This window comes from Pteropus vampyrus, unplaced genomic scaffold, assembly GCF_000151845.1.
Source record: "Pteropus vampyrus isolate Shadow unplaced genomic scaffold, Pvam_2.0 Scaffold136, whole genome shotgun sequence".
In the NCBI taxonomy this organism is placed as follows: Eukaryota; Metazoa; Chordata; class Mammalia; order Chiroptera; family Pteropodidae; genus Pteropus; species Pteropus vampyrus.
Window position 1 is genome coordinate 4,090,534 of NW_011888917.1, and position 19,721 is coordinate 4,110,254.

Sequence of the window (19,721 nt, forward strand, 5' to 3'; positions counted from 1 at the left end):
CACCAGAATACCCACTGCCCAGGTTTAAGAGGCAGGCTACTACTACTCACACCCCAGACGCCCTCCGAGAGCCTTTTTCCAAACACATCCCTTCTTGCCCAACTGGGAACCACTATCATGGCATTTATGGTATTCATTTCCTTGCTGGGCTATATAGTTTGATCCTGGGTATGCACCCCTAACACCAGTTCTTGAACTATACAGAAATGTAGTCATCCATATATACATACATATATTCTTTGAGGTTTATCTTTTATATTTCACTCAATATTTTTGTGAGATTCAATTATGATGGGCTGTATAGCTGAAGTTTATTAATTTCATTCATACTCACTGTTCCTTCGTATACTTATTTATAAATTGGTGACCAATGGTGGTCACTTGTTTTTTCTAATTATTGGCCATTGCAAATGACACTGCTATTAATATTATTGTACATATCTGCTGCTGCATGTGTACACACAGTACACATACATACGTAAACATTCCAATGGTGAAACTACTGGGATGTAGAATATGTGTACATCGAATTTAGTAGTTATTATCAAACTTTTGCCAAAGTGGTTGGACCAATTCACATTCTTACCAGTAATGCATGAGATGCTCCACATTCTCATTACTTTGTATTGTTGCTCAATTAAATTTTAGTCCTTCTGGTAGGTGTGTAATGATACCCGATTGTGTATTTGCATTCTCCTGATACTAAAGAAATCTTTTCATATATTCACTGATCCTATAAATATCCTCTTTTGTAAAGTGCTTATTCAAGTCTCTTGCCCATTTTACTATTGCACTTAGTCTTTTTTTTTTTTTTATTAATGTACAGGGATTCTTTATATATTTTGATTATGCTTACATGTGTGTGTTGTGTGTGTGCATATCTGTAAATATCTACACGTATGTGTATCAAATACTTCCTCTTACCCATAACTTGCCCTCCAACTTTCTTAAGGGTATCTTTTGATAAACATAAGTTCTTAATTTTAATGTAATCCAATGTGTTCATTTTTTGTCTTTATGGGTACTACTTTGATATTCCTACCCTAGGGTATGAAGACATTCTATTTTATATTCTAAGAGTTTTAAGGTTTTGTCTTTCACCTTTATATCTACAATGTATCTGCAACTGGCTTTTGTGAAAGATTTAGGTCAAGCTTCATCAGATGAAGAAACTTGGGGTCAAAAGATGAGAGATTTAGGAAACACTACACAGCTGATAAATGACAGTATTAACTCAGTACTTCCTCTAAGATATATTAGTTTAAAATGAGACTATAGACAACTACACTATATGCTACTGAAAACAAATACTTGATACTTTAAAAGAATATGAACAAACAAGCCAAATGGATATGGATAAACATATCATACTGTCTTGAAAACACTGATATAAGAGAAGGTTATATTTAAAGTGTTATAAATACTAACTTTCTTCATCAGAAATAAGTCAGTAATTCAAAAAAAATCAAACATGGATTTAGGATTAAGGATGGGTATAGGGTTAGGGTTAGTGTTAATGTTAAAGTTAAGGTTAGGGTTAGAAATATACGGTTAAGTTTAGGATTAAGGTAAGGGTTATGATTAGGGTTAAATTTAGAATTAGGTTAGGGTTATGGTTACAGATTCAGTTCGAGTTGGTTTTAGGATTAGAGTGATGTTTAGGATAAGAGGTTAGGGTTAGGTATGGTGTTAGAGTTTGTTTTAAAGTTTAGTTTAGGATTTGGGTTAGGAATAGGGTCAGTACTAAACTTACAATTAAGTTTATGTTTAGGATTAAGGTTGAGGTTAGAAAGTTAAAGGTAGAGTTAGTTTTAGTATTAAAATTAGAGTTAGGGTTAAAACTACAATTATATGTTAGGGTTAAGGTTAGTGTAACGTTAAGGTCAATAACAGTGTTAAGGTTAGGGTTAAGAATGTGCGTATGTTTAGAGATAGTATGATAGTTAAATTGATGATTACAGGTCTGGATTAGGATAAGTATTTAAAGTTAGTGTGAGGGTTAGTGTAGGGTGAAGGTTAAAGTTAGGATTGAAGTTAGGTATAGGTTTAAGGTTACAGTGAGTGTCAGGATAGGTTAGGGATTGGGTTAGAGCTAGGATTAGGGTTCAGTTTAGGAATAGGTTTAGGGTTAGGGTTAGAAGTAAAGTTCAGCTTTGGGTTAGGAATAGGGTAAGGGTTAAACATTAGGGTTAGAATTAAGGTTAGTGTTAGAAATTTAAGGTTATGGTCGAATTAGTGTTAGGGTTAGGATTACAGATATACTTAGGTTGAGGTTTATTGCTATGATTATAGGTTAGGGTTAGGGTTAGGGAGAGAATTAGAGTTGTGGTTAGTATAGGGTTAGAGTTAAAGTTAGGATTGAGTTTAAGGTTGACAGGTTTAAGTTAGAGTTAGTTTAGAGGTTAGGGTAGGTTTGGGGTTAGGATTAGAGCTGGTGTTATGGTAACTTTAGGAATAGGTGTGGGGTTAGGGTTAGAGGTTAGGTTAGAGATTGAGTTAGCATTAGGGATAGGTTTATGGTTAGTGCTACTGTTCTGGATATGTTTAGTTTTAGGGTTAAGTTTAGGATTAAAACGTTAAGATTAGGTTTAACATTAGGTTTAATGTTAGGATCAGGGTTAGTTTTAAAGTTAGGGTTAGAATTAGGGTTAGGGGTAGGTTTAAGATTAGAGTTTGTGTTAGGGTATTAGCGTTAGGGTTAAGGTTATAGTTAGGATTGGGGTTAGAGCTATGGTTAAGGTTAGGAAGTTACTATTAGGGTTAGTGTTAGAGATAAGGTTAGGGTTTGAGCTAAGGTTAGGATTAGGGTTAGAGTTAGGTATAGGGTTAGGTTTAGTGTTAGGGTGAGAGGTTAGGTTAGAGTTTGGGTTAGGTAGGCATAGGATTCACTCAGTGTTAGGGTTAGAGTTAAGTTTAGAGTTTGAAAGCTAATGTCAGGTTCATGATTAGGGTTAGATTTAAGAGTAAAGAAAGGATTTACTCCTTTTTGGAAATAAGCACATCTACAATCAAAATTAATATTATGTTTAGAGTTAAATATTTCCCGTCTTGTGAAAAATAAGACAGTTGTTTACCCAAAATGAAGTTTTGGAGCCATTTTATTTTTCAAAAGTTAGAGAAGCAAAAATTAGAATGAATTTACAAAAATCTAAATATTGTCTTTGTACTTACTGCATGTGTTAATTTATTTTTGACTAAAGTGGTCAGACAGAACTTTAAAAATCTGCACATTCAGGCCTATAACAAAATCTTACTTTGGGACTGTAATTTTAAATCTTAATATATCAGATGTTCTTACATAGGAAATAGAAGTACAACATACTTAGGATTTTTAAAAATTCCAAAATTAAACCTTTGTATTTAATGAATCTACATAAAGGAACCCAAAGGTTATCTTCCAGATTATACAAAAATAAAAAAATATATTTTAAATCACCATTTCCCCAAACCCAGGCTAGGCCCTATACCCAGTAGCAAATTTTCAACTAAAATTTGTATTTGCACTATTTATCTTGAAATAAGTTGCTATTACTACCATCTACCTACTGAGGAAACAGAAGGAGGAAATGTGGTGCTTCTTACAATCTTCCTTCACCTTGAAGGCATAGATCACTATCTGTACTCTCTAGTTTATTCATTAAACTACATAATGTGCATAACCTATGGCTCAGGAGGGTGTAGGTCCAGGTTACTGTTGTAGAAGAATTTCAAATACTTCATATATAATAATGGTTCATCTTAATCTTCCTCCATAAAAACAATACAAGCTGTACATGTAAGGAGGCTGTCATTCTTTGCACTTTTCCCAACGTGACTGCCAACTTTGTAGATAGAACTTTGGGCGTCAAATCTATCACTCTGAAAATGAAAGTTAAATCTAAAAGATGTTGATAAAAGAAAAACCGAGACTGTAATCTGAGGCCAAAGTCGCTTATGAAACTACTCAACCATTTTCTTCAAATCATAAATCAAAACTAATTCATTAAGTGGTGCATTAACAAAGAATCTCATGGGTGGCTCTGATCCCCAGGGCTAGCCCAGCCCTCAAAGCAAACTAGCAACATTAATAGTTTTGATTTTTATAATCTGATTTGATTAGATGCACTTTTATACATTTACTACTGCTGCAACTTCCAGAAAAAGAGGGAAAATAGGTAAAACTGAGTTTATGTGACTTGATAGAAAGATGGCAAGATGACTAAAAACCAATAGTTCACTGTATTCCTAGAACAAGTAAAAGGAAACTATCGCAACACTGAATAAATGAATATCTACAACTTGCTCAATGAGTCTCACGTAAAAGTCTGGGCTCAGGTGTGTGTTTGTTCAACATTCAGAAAACTAATTGTAGTTCTCATTAACCTTGTTCTCTTACATAATGCCGACAGCGGCACAGGTGCACTCTGCCTGACATTCCCTTATGAGGGCATTTGCCACTACCTCTTATGTTACTAAATGTGCCACTCTGCCACAGGATAGTCACTAATCTCAGTGGAATACAGTAAGGTATATGTTTTCAAGAAACAAAAGGGAGAGATGAACAGAACAAAGGGCTGCATTCAGAACTCAAAGAAGGGGATGACGACCCCAACTCCCCTCCACCCAAATAATGCCCAAGTCTTTTCTAACCTATTTTGAGTTTATAATCAAAATTGTTTGTCAAATGATTCTGAAATGATATCATTCTCCTTAACTACAGAATGATTATTCTCCTCCAAGTTAATGTGAAATTGCTAAGGTTCCAAAAATGAGATCTTTAAAAGAGCTAACCCAATAAAGTAGTTAAAGTAAGGATCGCTCATCTGAGAAATTCATTATAAACCTTTACTTTGAATTTGTTTTCCCTTTATCTTCCTTGCTTCTCATTCACCCCTAATAAACCTTCACTCAACTTAATTTCCCCCAATTTTTTTTTTATTTCCCTCAATTTTAGATCTTTTCTAGGAGGCACCTGAACCATATATAACAAAATGACAGACCTCAGGGGGTAGATGCCAGAACAACCTATGAATTGGCTTACAACCAGCGGCAGCCAGATACAGGAAGAGGCCTTGAACAGTGATCCTTGCAGTTCTGGAAGCTCTCTCCTCTGCTACTGTCTGCTCTCAACACTACTGGACCTTCCTGTAGAGATGGGGATTCCAAGGAGAGCCCAAGACCCAGTCACAGTCAAGCAGGCCCTGCCAGGGCTCGGGAATTTATGTGGTGATGTACAAGTCTACAGAAACCCAGACTATAAACTTAACATTTAGACCAATGATAAAATGAAATAAGTGGGAGCACTAAAATATATTCTTCTGAGGGAAATTTTTAAATTGAAATAGATTTCCAGTATGGAAGGAACACACAGTCCATCTCAGGTTAAAGTCAAAGAGGATGATCTCTCTTTCAAAGCTCTAACTTTGGGTTTGTGGGTGCAAACCCACAATGCAGTCCTCAGCACCTTAGTGACCACTCCTAGGACCCTGAGCATATCACAACTACTCCTGTCAGGACTCCCTGCTTCCACTCCGCCTCCCCCGACAAATTCATTCTTCACACATAGAAGCCACAGCTATCTTTCCAAATTATTGTCACAAAATGACAAATAAACAAACAGCCACCACGTCCTCTTCTCCTCTCTAAGACATCAATGTTTCCCACTGTACTTACAATAAAACCCCCAAAACCTTGTTATAACGAGACAAGCCCAACACCACCTGGCCCCTTCCAGGCCTCTTACCTCACTTACAATCCTCTTCCCTTGCTCACTGAGCCCCAACTCCACAAACCATCTTCCTATTCTTCCCATACATGAAACTCAGGTTAGCCTCTAGGTCGCTGGACTTGCTATTCTTTCTGTCCCCACATCTTGAAAGGTTGGTTTCTTTACATCCTTATCTCACCACCCTAACATGCTTCCACTAGAACATAAATTCCATGGGAACAGGAGCTTTGTCTGGTCTGTCCCCTCACCTCCCCTCACACATGGTATAGTGCCTGGTACATAGCAGGCACTCTCCACATTTGGTAAACAAAGAACTGAAAACAAAATAGAATAGGCAAATCAATAAGAGAAGGAAAGTAGTCAGTGCCTAGGTCTATGGGCATGGTAGGGAATAAAGACTGACTGCTAATGGGTACAGTTTCTTTTTGGGGTGAAGAAAAGTTCTGGAATTAGATATCAGTGATAACTGCATAAGTCTATGAATACACACACCACCAGTGAATTACATACTTTAAATGGGTGAATTGCATGGTATGTAAACTGTATCTCAATATTAAAAAAAAAAAAATTTTGCATGGTATGTAAACTGTATCTCAATATTAAAAAAAAAAAAATTTAGAAGAAAAAACAGAACAGAGGAGGGAGAGAAGGAAAGGAGTAGTGGTTATTAACTGTCCTCTATGAGAAACTGATGAAAGTTAGGAATATTCTCACATCTCTAAAATCCGTATATGGTTCTCTGTGGTTTCTATGAACTGCTTTTGTTTTTTTTAAAAACAACAACAACAACAAAAAAAAAAAGCCCAGAAAACAATCTAATAGAAAGCGTTAAAAGAAAAATACAATAATTAATCTTCTTTGAAGAAACCAAGTGCTCCATATGGATTAACAAGAACAAAGCTTCTGCAAGAAACAATTCCAGTTTAAAGGAATTGAGGATAATCACCTTTGCAAGGCCTGCCCGATGGGCTCCTTTAGACTCCATGTATGCGAGGTATTTGTTGAACTCCCGGAACTCCTCCATGGAGGGTCTGAAGGTCATGATCTTACAGCTGGGATTCAGACGACTCTCCGTCGGCCCCACCTCCATGATGGCTGGCGTAGTCTCTGCAGAGAAGATGATTTGGTCATAAGCAATGAATTATTACATGGTTAAGGTTGGCGGTCATTTCTCCCAAATGGCACATTAAGTTTCCCCAGCAGGAAATCTTTTAGTTACTTACCACTCCCTTCTACCACCCTATAATTCCCTCATCTCTCCCTGGACTTTTGGAGGGGGAAAAAAAATGCCTCTAGCCACCCCTCCTCCCAAGCTCCTATTCCTGGGATTTAATCACTGACCTAATTATATCACCCGCCTCCTCAAAATCCTTCCTAGTAAGAATGAAGGAATTTGCAAGTTTACAAAAGGTGTTGTTCCTAAGTACCAGTTCTGAAAAAGACTCTCATACATGCATCTGTATTAAGGCCCAGGTTAGGTGGAATAGAACATGGACAATGCAACATCCCCAACACAGAGTTTACTGAAGTATGCTTCCACTTGTCATTACATGCTTTCCTATAGTAACTTCCAACCATCTATTCAGCAAAGCTGCCAGGAACCAGGCTAAAGTATCAGAGAGACACAGGAAGGGGTAAGGTATGTCTCCATTATCTACACTCACTTTTTAGAGGTCAAACTGCAATACAAAACTGTACACCTGAGTTACTCAGAAAGGAGCAGAGTTAAGACTTATAAGAAGGTGTAGGAGTTTGCCAGATGATACAAAGAGCAGTCCTGGCAGTGGAAATACTTGGAAGTATTGCAAGTATGGAAAGAAGTTAGTTTGTCTAGGGATCTTAGAAAGAAAAGACTACAGAGGATCAAGGTAGAAAAGTTAGTAGGCTATGCTATGAAAACATGAACTTAATCCTGCTAGCAATGCACAGGATGCTTCCTCAGCAAACATTTACTGAACACCTAGTATGTGCCAGGCAGAGGGACTGCAAAGGTGAATAAGAAGCACTGGTGTGCCTCCCCCAGAAAGGCGTCCCACCCCCATCCCACTTCCAGATGCAATAACAGTGCCTGGCATCCAACAACTCAAACAACAAATCTTCTTGGAACAAAGTTTTCCTTTTATTGATTTTTTAAATAAATTTAACTTGCCTGACCCCTCCCCCAAAAAAAATTGGGAAGTGAGGGATGAAGGGAAAACGTGCAATGTTAAAACAGATCAGGGCTACAGATAAAGATGTGATTATCATTCATTTAAGGTTTAAGTGTCTATCTCATAAAGTACATGTAAGGAAAATGACATATATCAAAATTAAACCCTGCCACCCTTTCGGAACTTACAATCTAAAGGAAAAAACAATCTACATGAAGATATATTAATACATGGCAGAAAATATCCTGTATTATCCCTTCCAAAGGGAGGGGACATGCAAAAGCCAAAATCTCCCAGGCCACCTCCCCACCAGATACATATACCAAATCCACAGGCTGCAGGACCAAAGTCTACCCCTATACAAGAAACAAATAATCCTTGAGAAGCTTCCAAGTCAGTCCCTTACATAACTATTATGGCCTTGTCCTCCACCACAGCCTACACTACACTTTACACTCCAACAATACTCACTGATTTGTTTTTCTCTAAATAAATACAATTCCCTATGCCTTTGCCCAAATTATTCCCTCCCACTGAAGCATCCTTTACTGTTTCCTCACCTGGCAAACTCCTGCCCACTGCCAAAATTCTCAACGCTCTGGAGCAGGCCTAGGTGAACCATCCTGTGTGTTTCAACCTCCCTCTCTGCTTTCCTCTTACAGCAGTTGCCTGTCCCAGTGGCTGACACGTCTGACCACACACTGAGCTCTAAGGTCCTCAAAAGAAAGGCTCTCCATCTCTTTAAATCCTGACATCCAGTCTGGAATCCAGTCTTGCTCATAATATCTGCTGCAATAACTATTTGCTAACTGAATGAAGGAATAAATAAATGCCAAAATGTTATTAAAGTATTTACACAAAATGATACCAAATGCAGGAAAAAGGGAAGTACTGGTCCCAACATGTTACTTAGAAAACAGATTCCTTTGCTTGACTGGTAAAGAATAACAGAACATAAAATTCTGCATAGTGAGTAAAGGAAAGAAGCCCCTAGATAATCTTTGCAGAAACATTTGGTACAGAGAAGGCAGCGTTACCTTTTCCCTAGCCAAAGAACAAGAGTGGCCTGCCTATTTCTCAAAGCAAAGAAAGAAGCCACTAAAGAAGGAACTGGAAATCCAGCCAGTCATTCAACAAGTAGTTACTAAATGCCAGATTGTTGGGTGGGCACTAAGGAAGGAATGAAATGAAATCCTAACAGTAGTAGAATGAAACAGACAATAAATAAGAATAAGTGCTCTGAAGAAGAAACCAGGGTAAGTGGATATAAAGTGCAAATAGGAAGTGGGGATATTTTATACAGGGTAGGCAAGGGAAGGCATTTTCAGAAGCCTGAAGGAGGGAATAAATCATGAGGATATCTGGAAGAAGAGCAGTTTAGGCTGAAGCAACAGCTATTCAGCTATTAAAGGAATAGTGAAAAAGTAAGTGTTGTAGGAACTACTAGATAAAGCAAAGGAGAGAATAGTGGGTGAGGAGATGAGGGTGAGAGAGGAGAAGGCATGAGAGGAGATAGGGGTGAGAAAGAAGATAAAAGAGGAAAGTCGTTTTGCATTTTTTTGAGAGGGAAAGTAATCCTGTGCTCCCTTCCTTTCTTGTACATTCCCATTCTAGACACTCTAATATGCATGTCCATTCAAGGAGATGACACTGCTTTCTAAGGAAAGTTCTTGAGGATTTTAAGCAGAGCAGTGAGCTAGCTCATCATTCTGGCTGTTGTATCAAAAAATGACAAGGTTGGAAGAACAAAGAAAATTTACACCAATCCAGGCAAGGTAAAAGTGGTGACTTGGACCAGTGGTGAGCAGAGAGAAGTGGTCAGATTGCACATATAGTCTGAACAAAATTTCCTGATAGAAGTGAGAAGTGGTCTAAAAAATAAAATATTGGCTCTGACAAGAAATTGAAGCAATGAGACTATTAATATATGCAGCAAATTAATAACAATCAGAATTAAACCTCAGCCCTTGACCTAGTTTGCTAACTCGTCTGTAAAATATACTTTGCCTCTTCCTAGCATCATCATTCCCTTGATTACACAAAACTAGTTCTACCTACAAATTAGATACACATACTAAAGACCTAGCTGGCTTATGTTTTAGATCTTTTTCAACCTGTAAAGTTTAGATTGACTCCATAAAGATTACACGATCATCAAATTTAAGTATGTATAAAATTTTTAAATATGTTAAAGCAGCTAAAAATTTAATATTACTCCCATCACCCAAATCTTTGACAATATGATTGGCAAAAAAGTCTGATGTTGTTTCATTTCTTTGATTATTAGTGATATTGATCATTATTGGATATTTAACTTCATTTCATTTTGCCTACTTACATTCTTTACCCTTAAATGATAGTTTATAAATTTTCTGCTCCTTTAAGTTTTTCCTAATCCGCATTTATCATTATTAAACTTAATCATGCTGCTAGAATCAAAGTCCCAGACCCCCTTCTTTCTCTTTTACCTTTATTTCTCTGAGCCAAGCAAGACAATAGGTATAAAATGTTCTTGCAATAATGCTTCCTGGTCAGAGATTTTAAACTGAAGGTGATGCAATAATCATTTTTTTAATGCTACACCTCTTTAGAGACTGAGTCCCTAAAGTGAGTGACAATGATATCTATGATAACTTTGTTACTTTGTTTCCATAGAGCTGGCTTCAATGTTTTTGAGAACACTTAAACCAAGAACCCTAAGAATTTTTTTCTTAATGAACTAAAGATTTTTTCATTAAGTGAAGAAAAGTCCAGTACTGATTCATGCTTATATAACTCTTCCAAGCTTCTCATCTGCAAATTTTACCTTATCATGAAGGAAAAACATCTGTTCTCCTTATTCTAATAATGTCTTTACTTGGTAATTAAAAAAAGAACCTGAGGCTGGCGTTTTCCTGTTTAATTAAATCTATATGCTATACTGTTTTCCTTATGCATTTCCTGTATTTCTGATCTGTGTCCTGTCATTTAAATAATTTCTGTGAGAAGAGTAAAAACTGACAGCTCTCATCATGGGAGTATTCGTTTCTTAGACAATGGCTGACACAGAACTGGTCTGCACTGCTGACTGCCTCTGGCGAGAACATTTTAGGATATGCTATTGAGCGCAACCCCCTGTGAGATACAACGTTCGGGGCAGGCAGATAATACATTAGGCTAGAAAGAAAATTAACCAAGGCAGTTAGAAGAGAACACTACTCGAGCCTCCTCCACGGTTTCTTATGAGGTCTCACCCAAACCCTAGAGGCCATTCTTTTCAGTCCTCACTCATTCCTCCTTCCCTACAGTGAGATTTTAAAAGGAATTAGCAGCCAAGGCTCAGGCCAGGCAGATGCTACTACCCTGCTCTACTCCAGCCACTCTACTCCAGTGTATGCTTTGCAGACTGCCTCGGTCAGGCATTGTTATGGGTTGAACTGTGTCTCCCAAAACAGACATGTTAGACCTAACCCCCAATACCTGTGAATGTACCCTATTTGGAAACAAGGTTTTTGCAGATGTAATCAAGTAAAGATGAGGTCATATTCAAACAGGGTAGACCCTAGTCCAATATTACTGGTGTCCTTATAAGAGAACAGGCAGACACAGAGGGAAGAACACCATGAGACAATGGAGGCAGACTAAAGTCATACAGCTGCAAAACAAGGAATGCTGGCAATCACAAGAAGCTGAGAGACAGGTACAGAAGAGATTTTTCCCTAGATCCTTTACAGAAAGCATGGACCTGCTGACACCCTATTTTTGGCCTTCTAGCCTCTAGGATTGTGAAAGAATAAATTTCTCTCATTTTAAGCCATCAGCCCTTGTGGCAATTTATTACGGCAACACTAGCAAACTAACACAGGCATCAAGGGTCAGACTGGAGGAAAAGAAGTAAAGTGCCACATTCCCCAACCCCAGCTTTATCAATATTGAAACTCATAATACTCTGACTCCCATTGGATTCTTTCATCTTTCTCAATTGGTTCTTGAAAATTTTATGTTGGCCATGAGCACATCTATACATGTATTGAACTACAACAGGGACATCAGACTTTGAAGGCTGCCCTTTTCTGTCATCTCAGGATTAACAGATACGTGGGTCACTCAGGCTGTCGTTGTCACAGAGTAAGTATGCGGAAGAGGGTATTGGAACCAACAAAGCTGCCCTGAGGATTCACCCTTGGCTTCATCTAGGATGACATCCTTTCCTGGGTCAAACTACACCCAGGCCTAGACTTCAGTGGGTCAAGAGAAGCAATTCTCTTTACATGAAATGCTCACAGGGTAACTGCTTCAAGTTGCAAACCTGCCACTTCCTCTAAGGACTAAATCTCACATATAGTATTTAATTTACTTATGTGTGTCCACTTTGGCCTTGCATCAACTTTTCAGAGTCAAATTTTATTTATATCTGTCATTTCCTGGTTTTCCCTTTCTCTATCTCTTACACTACCTTAGTGCCCAACAATAGGGGCCTGGTTGGATCGAGTTGGTTCTTCCAACACAGATCAGGCAACATAAAAGGAATGAGGAATATCTTTAAGTACAGATAGATGAAGTATGAATACAACAATGTTATTGTTTCTACAAAATAGTTATGGTGAATCTTTTGTGCTGGCTGGAAAATTACTGCTTGGCTATCGCCCATGGGAACATAGGCTATCACCCATGGGAACATAGGCTATCACCCATGGGAACATAACATTCTAACAATAAGCTTTCTGCTTCTGTAGCCCCGCTTGCGCACCTGACCTGTGAGTTGACAGGTAGTAAATAGGAGAAAAATAGACCTTTGTGTTTAAGACAGAATGAGGAATGGGATTTAGGGCTTAAAAACCCTGTACCTCTACATTTCGGGGCTGCTTAATTTGGGGTCTGTGTACTCCTGGCAGACCTAGCTGGCTGAATAAAGAGCATGTTTCCTATAACTCACTGATTTCTGGTGGTCCGTGTGTCTTTCGGGGGCTGGCGGCCACAACACTTTCTCTTTAGGTGAATCTTTTGGAAAGATCCAGTGGAGATTAGATGATCAAAAAAACAAGATGTCAAATGAAATGTCAGAATTCCAACAGTAAAAGACTAGTGGGTAGAGGGATTATTTGTAAAATCTAGAAGGATTTGAAGGGCCTTAACTCTCACTCTACTTTAAAAAAAATAAAAAATAAAAAAATGAAAAAGAACCAAATGTGGTAGATGCTATATGGTGAGTACGGTTTATGCAAAAAAAGAAAATGCAAGACTAAGACTCTAATCTTTACTCAAAGAAAAGGCTTTGCCTTATAACAAAAAGACAAATAAATGTATAAATTTTAAGTAGAAATAATAGACATGTACATCATTCTTTGTGATGTACATCTTTAACCAAAATAAAAACTATTCAATGTCTTTTGTAAAAAACCATTCTATGTCTTATAACACAGGCATAAAAATAACATCAGGTCAAAAATTGTCAATCTCCCCTCGTGGCTAAACATAATTATTTCTTTTATCTCTTGATACTGCCCAGCCCTCCATCCCTGCTTTAGGAGAAAGTCAAATCAATGATGGAATTTAACTTGAGTTAAAGAAAAACATAAAGCTCTGTGGGTTTATTCTTCTACTGTTGCTATTGTAAATAGTATTTTTTAACCTTTTCTTTAGAAATAATTTCAAACTTACAGAAAATTTTCAGTAATAGAAAAAAAACTTGCATTACACTTTACCCAGAATTATCTATTAATATTCTACCCTATTTGATTTATCAACTTGTATTCTCTCTACACATACACACGTATACAAACATGATAAAGTAAATAGAGTAGAATACTGTGTGTGTATATGTATACGATTTTTTTTCTGAACCATCTGAGAGTAAGTTGCATACATCATGGCCATTTCCCCTGAAAACTTTACTATGCATTTCCTTAGAACAGGGGTCATTACGTAGGTACCGTAGAGTTTTCAACTAATAAGTTTTACATAGATCCAATGCTTGTTCTAACTTCTGTATTCCAATTGTCAAATAAACCAATAATATCCTTTAAAGCATTTTTTTTAGTTCCAGTAGAGAATTCAGTCAAGGATAGGTATTGCTTGTAGCTGTCATGTCTCTGTGGTATTCTTTAATCTGGAATATTTCCAGAGCCTGTCTCAGTCATTAATGACATTGTTGGGTTTTTTTTAATAATCATTTTGTTTTAATATTCAAATAGAAAATTTATTGGGTTTCCAGTCAAGATAGCTGAGTAGGTAAACACTATGCTCACCTCCTCCTATGACCACATTAAAATTACAACTAAATTATAGAATAATCAACCTGGAAAACCATCTGGAAACCAGGTGAACGGAATTCCTACAACTAAGGCTATAAAGAAAAAGCCATATGGAGATTGGTAAAAGGGGCAAAAGGACCAGACAGGCTGGTCCCACACCCATGTGTGGCATTTGAAAATCAAAAGAGCTATCTCAGCTGCAGAGGTCCCCACTGAAGAGTTAGGGATCCCAGGCCCATACTAGACTCCTCAGCCCAAGGCTCCCATGCCAGGAAAAGGAGTCCTCACAACAGCTGGCTGTGAAAATCACAGGGGATTCCATCCATCTGCTGAGATGGAGGGCTGCTTGGAACCCAGACATCTTCTTAAAGGGCCCACACACAGACTCACTCGCTCACAAACATTCATCCTGAGATCCAGCAAGAGGACAGTGGATCAAGGGAGCCATACAGGAAGAGACGGAATTCTGTGACTTACGGGTGAAGTCTGCCACTGTCCCTGAGCCTTTCTTCCACACACCCTGCAGGCACAAGCAGGCACCAAATCTGAATCTGCATTAACCAAGTAAACAACACTCACTCCACCCTGGTGACTTCCATAGACCCCACTCCACCCAACTCACCCACGCACGGCCCGTGGCTCTTTCAGCAATTGTGCCTGGGCTGGTACTGCAAACTTTCTTAAAAACTCTCCAAAGACTGCAGGCCCCCGGCAGAAAGTAGCTGTCTTCGGTGTGCAGTGTGCCTTCTGCGGAGTGGCCCCTGACCCAGCGCAGGTGGCAGCCAACCTCAAGTCACACCTTGGCCTCTCCCATATTCCTCCTGGCACAGCACAGGAAACTACTAACTGTGGATCACTTTGTAGCTCCAATCAGGAACTACAAGCAGCAGCTGACCTCGGGCTGCAGTGGAGCCCCTCTCAAGAGGCCCCAGAACCAACACACCCCATTGCTGCCTTTAGACCACAACAGAGCACCACCTGATTAGCTCCACCACCCAAATCCTCACAGCCAGTCAGCCTGAGGGCATACTCCACCCACTGGCATGCCAATAGTAATCAAGGATCAACTACAACAGGAGGGTACACACAATCCACACAAAGGACACTCCATGAGCACCCCACTCAGATGACCAGGGAGACTGTACAACTAGGTCCCACGTGATAAGTACTACATAAGGCCACCCGACCAAGACTGGGAGATGTAGCAGAAGATCTACCTAATATATAGGGGGAAAAAAAAAACACAGAGAAGCAGCCAAGAGAAAGAGACAAAGATACATGTCTCAAATGAAAGAACAGGACAAAACTCCAGAAAAAGAACTAAACAAAATGGAGACAGCAATCTACCAGCTGCAAAGTTCAAAACACTGGTTGAAAGGATGCTCAACAAGCTTATGGGAAGAATAGATAAATTCAGTGAGAATCTCAACAAAGAGGTAGTAAACACATACACACAAAACGAAAAACACAGAGACCATAAAAAAGAATGAGTCAGAAATAAAAAATACAAAAACTGAAATCAAGAATACACTAGAAGAAATCAACAGCAGATTAGATGAAGCAGAAGATCAATTCAGCAACTTGGAAGACAAAGTAGCAGAAGAAAAATGAGAACAGCAAAAAGAAAAAAGAATTAAAAAAAAAAAAAAAAAAGGATACTTTAAGGGACCCTGGGACAACATGAGCATACCATCATTTGCATCATAGAGATACCAGAAGGAGAAGAAAGAAAACAAGAAGTTGAAAAGCTATTTGAAGAAATAATTACAGAAAACTTCCCTAAACTGGAAAAAGACAAAAAAGTTCAGAAAGAACACAGAATCCCAAACAAGATGAACTCAAAGAGGCCCAAACCAAGGCATATCATAATTAAAATGTCAAAGGTTAAAAACAAAGAGACAATCTTAAAAGAAGAGAAAAGCAGCTAGTTACCTACAAGGGAGCTCCCATAGACTGTCAGCTGCTTTCTCAACAGAAACTTTACAGGCCAGAAGGGACTGGCACAAAATATTCAAAGTGATGAAAAGTAAGGACCTACAAAGAGGACTATTCTAGCAAGGATATCATTTAAAATAAGAGAGATAAAGAGCTTCCCAAACAAGAAAAAGCTAAAGGAATTCATTACTACCAAATCAGTATTATAAGAAATGTTAAAGGGACTTCTTTAAGAAGAAGAAGGGGGGAAAAAAGAACATAAATATGAATAATAAAATGACAACAACTACGCACATACCAATAATCACTTTAAATATAAATTAAGGCTCCAAACAAAAAACGTAGGGTAATATATTTATAAAACAGAGAGAAAAACAAAAAGAAAAAAATATATATATATACATATATATGTCTGTGTGTGTGTGTGTGTGTGTGTGTGTGTGTGTGTATACACATATATGTATAGTAGCTGAATGGATAAGAAAACAAGACCCGTACATATGCCGTCTACAAGGGACCCACTTCAGATCAAAAGACACAGAAAGACTGAAACTACAGGAATGAAAAAAAGATATTTCATGCAAATAAAAATGAAAAAAAAAAGCTGCAGTAGCAACTTACATCAGACAAAATAGACTTTGAAACAAAGGCTATATAACAAGAGACAAAGAAGGACACTACATAAAAAGGGATCAATTCAACGAGAGGATATAACCCTTGTAAACATTTGTACACTCATTGTAGGAACACCTAAATTTATAAAGCAAATATTGATGGACATAACAGGAGAGATCGAAAGTAATGCAGTAACTGTAGGGGACTTTAACATTCCATTGACATCAATGGACAGATCATCCAGACAGAAAATCAACAAGAAAACAGTAGCCTTGAATGACACATTAGACCAGATGAATTTAATTGATACTTTTAGAGCATTTCACCTTAAAGCAGCAGAATATACATTCTTTTCGAGCGCACATGGAATATGTTCCACTATAGACCACATGTTAGGCCACAAAACAAGTCTCAAGAAATTTAGCAAGACTGAAATCATACCAAGCGTATTCTCCAATCACAATGGTATGAAACTAGAAATCAGTGACAAGAAAAAAAATGAGAAACATATAAATACCTGGAGACTAAATAACATGCTACTAAACAATAAATGGGTTAACAAGGAGATCAAGGAAGACATCAAAATATACCTTGAGACAAATGAAAACGAAAACACAATGACTTAAAATTTATGGGACACAGCGAAAGCCGTCCAAAGAAAACTATTAGAACTGGTCGATGAATTCGGTAAAGTAGCAGGATACAATATTAATATACAGAAATTGGTTGCATTTTTATTTACCAATAATGAACTATCAAAAAGAGAAATTAAGAAAACAATCCCATTTAAAATTGCATCAAAAAATAAAAATACTTAGAAATAAATTTAACCAAGGAGGTAAAAGATCCTGTACCCAGAAAATTATAAGACATTGAAGAAAGACTAAAGAATCTAAATTTAAAAGAGAGTAATAAAGAAAAAGCCTCCACCATCTCCTCTTTGATGATATCTCAATTTGCAGACAATGTCCTCTGTGCTATATTGGCCAATGAAAGTGGACAACAACTTTAAAAAAAAGAAAGAAACTGAAGAAAATATAAATAGATGGAAGCATATACCATGCTCATGGATAAGAATTAGCATCATTAAAATGTCCATACTGCCCAAAGCAATCCACAGATTCAGTGTAATCCCAATCAAAATATAAATGTCATTTTTCACAGAACTAGAACAAACAATCCTAAAATTAATCCTAAAAGATCCCAAATACCCACAGCAATCTTGAGAAAGAAGAACAAAGTTGGAGGTATCACACTATCTAATATCAAACTATACTACACAGTAACCAAAACAGCATGGTACTGGCATAAAAACGGACATATAGCTCAATGGAACAGAATATAGAGCCCAAAAATAAAGTCATGCCTATATGGTCAATTAATCTATGACAAAGAAAGCAAGAATATACTAGGTAAAGAGTCTCTCAATAAATGGAGTTAGGAAAACCAGACAGATACATGCAAAAAAATGAAATCAGTCTACTTTTTTACACCATATACAAGAATAAACTCAAAATGGATTAAAGACTTAAATGTAAGACTCAAAACCATAAAACTTCTAGAAGAAAACATAGGCAGTAAACTCTCTGATATTACTAACAGTAATTTCTTTTCAGATATATCTCCTCGGGCAAGGGAAACAAAAGAAAAAATAAATGGGACTACATCAGACTAAAGGTTTTTTGCACAGCAAAGGAAACATCGACAAAATGAAAAGACAACCGACCCATTGGGCAAAGAGATATGCCAATGATCCATCCATTAAGGGGTTAATTTCCAAAATTTATAAAGAACTCATACAACTTAACACCAAAAAAATAATCTAATTACAAAATGGGCAGAAGACCTGAAAAGACATTTCTCCAAAGAGGACATACAGATGGCCAATACATATGAAAAGATACTTAATGTCACTAATCATCAGAGAAATGTAAATTAAAACCATAATGAGATATCACCTCACTCCTGTCAGAATGGCTGTCATCAATACGTCAAAAACAAGAAGTGCTGGAGAGGATGTAGAGAAAGGAAACCCTCGTGCTTTGCTGGTGGGATTATAAATTGGTGTAGCCACTATAGAAAACAGTATGAAAGTTCCTCAAAATATTAAAAACAGAACTACCTTATGACCCAGCAATTCCACTTCTGAGTATTTATCCGAAGGAATACAAAACTAATTCAAAAAAATATATGTATCCCTATGTACAGTTCAACATTATTTACAATAGGCAAGATATGGAAGCAACCTAAGTGTCCATCAACAGATGACTGGATAAAGATGTGGTACAATGGAATATTATTCGGTCACACGAAAGAATGAAGTTTTACCATTTGTGACAAATGGATGAACCTAGAGGGTATCATGCTAAGTGAAATAAGTTAGAGAAAGATAGAATACGATATGATTTCACTTATATGTGGAATCTAAAGAATAATATAAATGAACAAATCAGAAACAGACTCATACAGAGAACAAATTGATGGCTGCCAGATGGGAGGGGGTCCTCGGTCCATACACAGTGCACACCAGCCATGCTGTGAATAAGGCAGTGGTGTCTAGGAGCATATCTTGAAGTGCTGGGTAATGTAAAAGTCTCTTTTGGAGGGGATTAGTGGGTGAAAAAGGTGAAGGGAGTAAGAAGGACAAATTGGTAGTTACAATATAGTCATGGGGATGTAAAGTACAGCACAGGGAATATAGTAAATAGTATTGTAATAGCTATATACGGTGCCAGGTAGGTACTAGACTAATCAGGGGGAATCACTTCATAAATTATATTAATGTCTAACCACTATGTTGTACACCTGAAACTAATATAAAATAACACTGCATGTCAACTGTACTTGAAAATTTAAAAATTAACAAATAGAATATTTGTTTTAAAAAGAACATTTCTACTTTAGCATGATATGTTTTAAGCTAAGTGTTTTTCCTTTAGTGGCTGGTACATAAAAATGTCATTTTTAAATTGATCTCATATCCAGCTACCTTGCCTATAATCTATTGTTTCCAATAATTTGTGTCTAGATTCTTTAATAATTCTATCTAGTCTATTATATGAAAATTAACATAGCGATTTT

The 19,721-nt window shown here is 37.3% G+C and overlaps 1 protein-coding gene across 1 annotated transcript in view; it reads right to left on the minus strand.

The window, feature by feature from the left end:
- The window catches only part of KDM4C (lysine demethylase 4C), a 347,564-nt gene that overhangs the window by 310,321 nt on the left and 17,522 nt on the right, over positions 1 to 19,721 (minus strand). The window contains exon 2 of the mRNA XM_023535104.1: positions 6,654 to 6,814. Within this exon, the coding sequence (XP_023390872.1) occupies positions 6,654 to 6,797 (144 nt within the window). The 5' untranslated portion in view covers positions 6,798 to 6,814. The remainder of the gene's footprint in view (positions 1 to 6,653; positions 6,815 to 19,721) is intronic.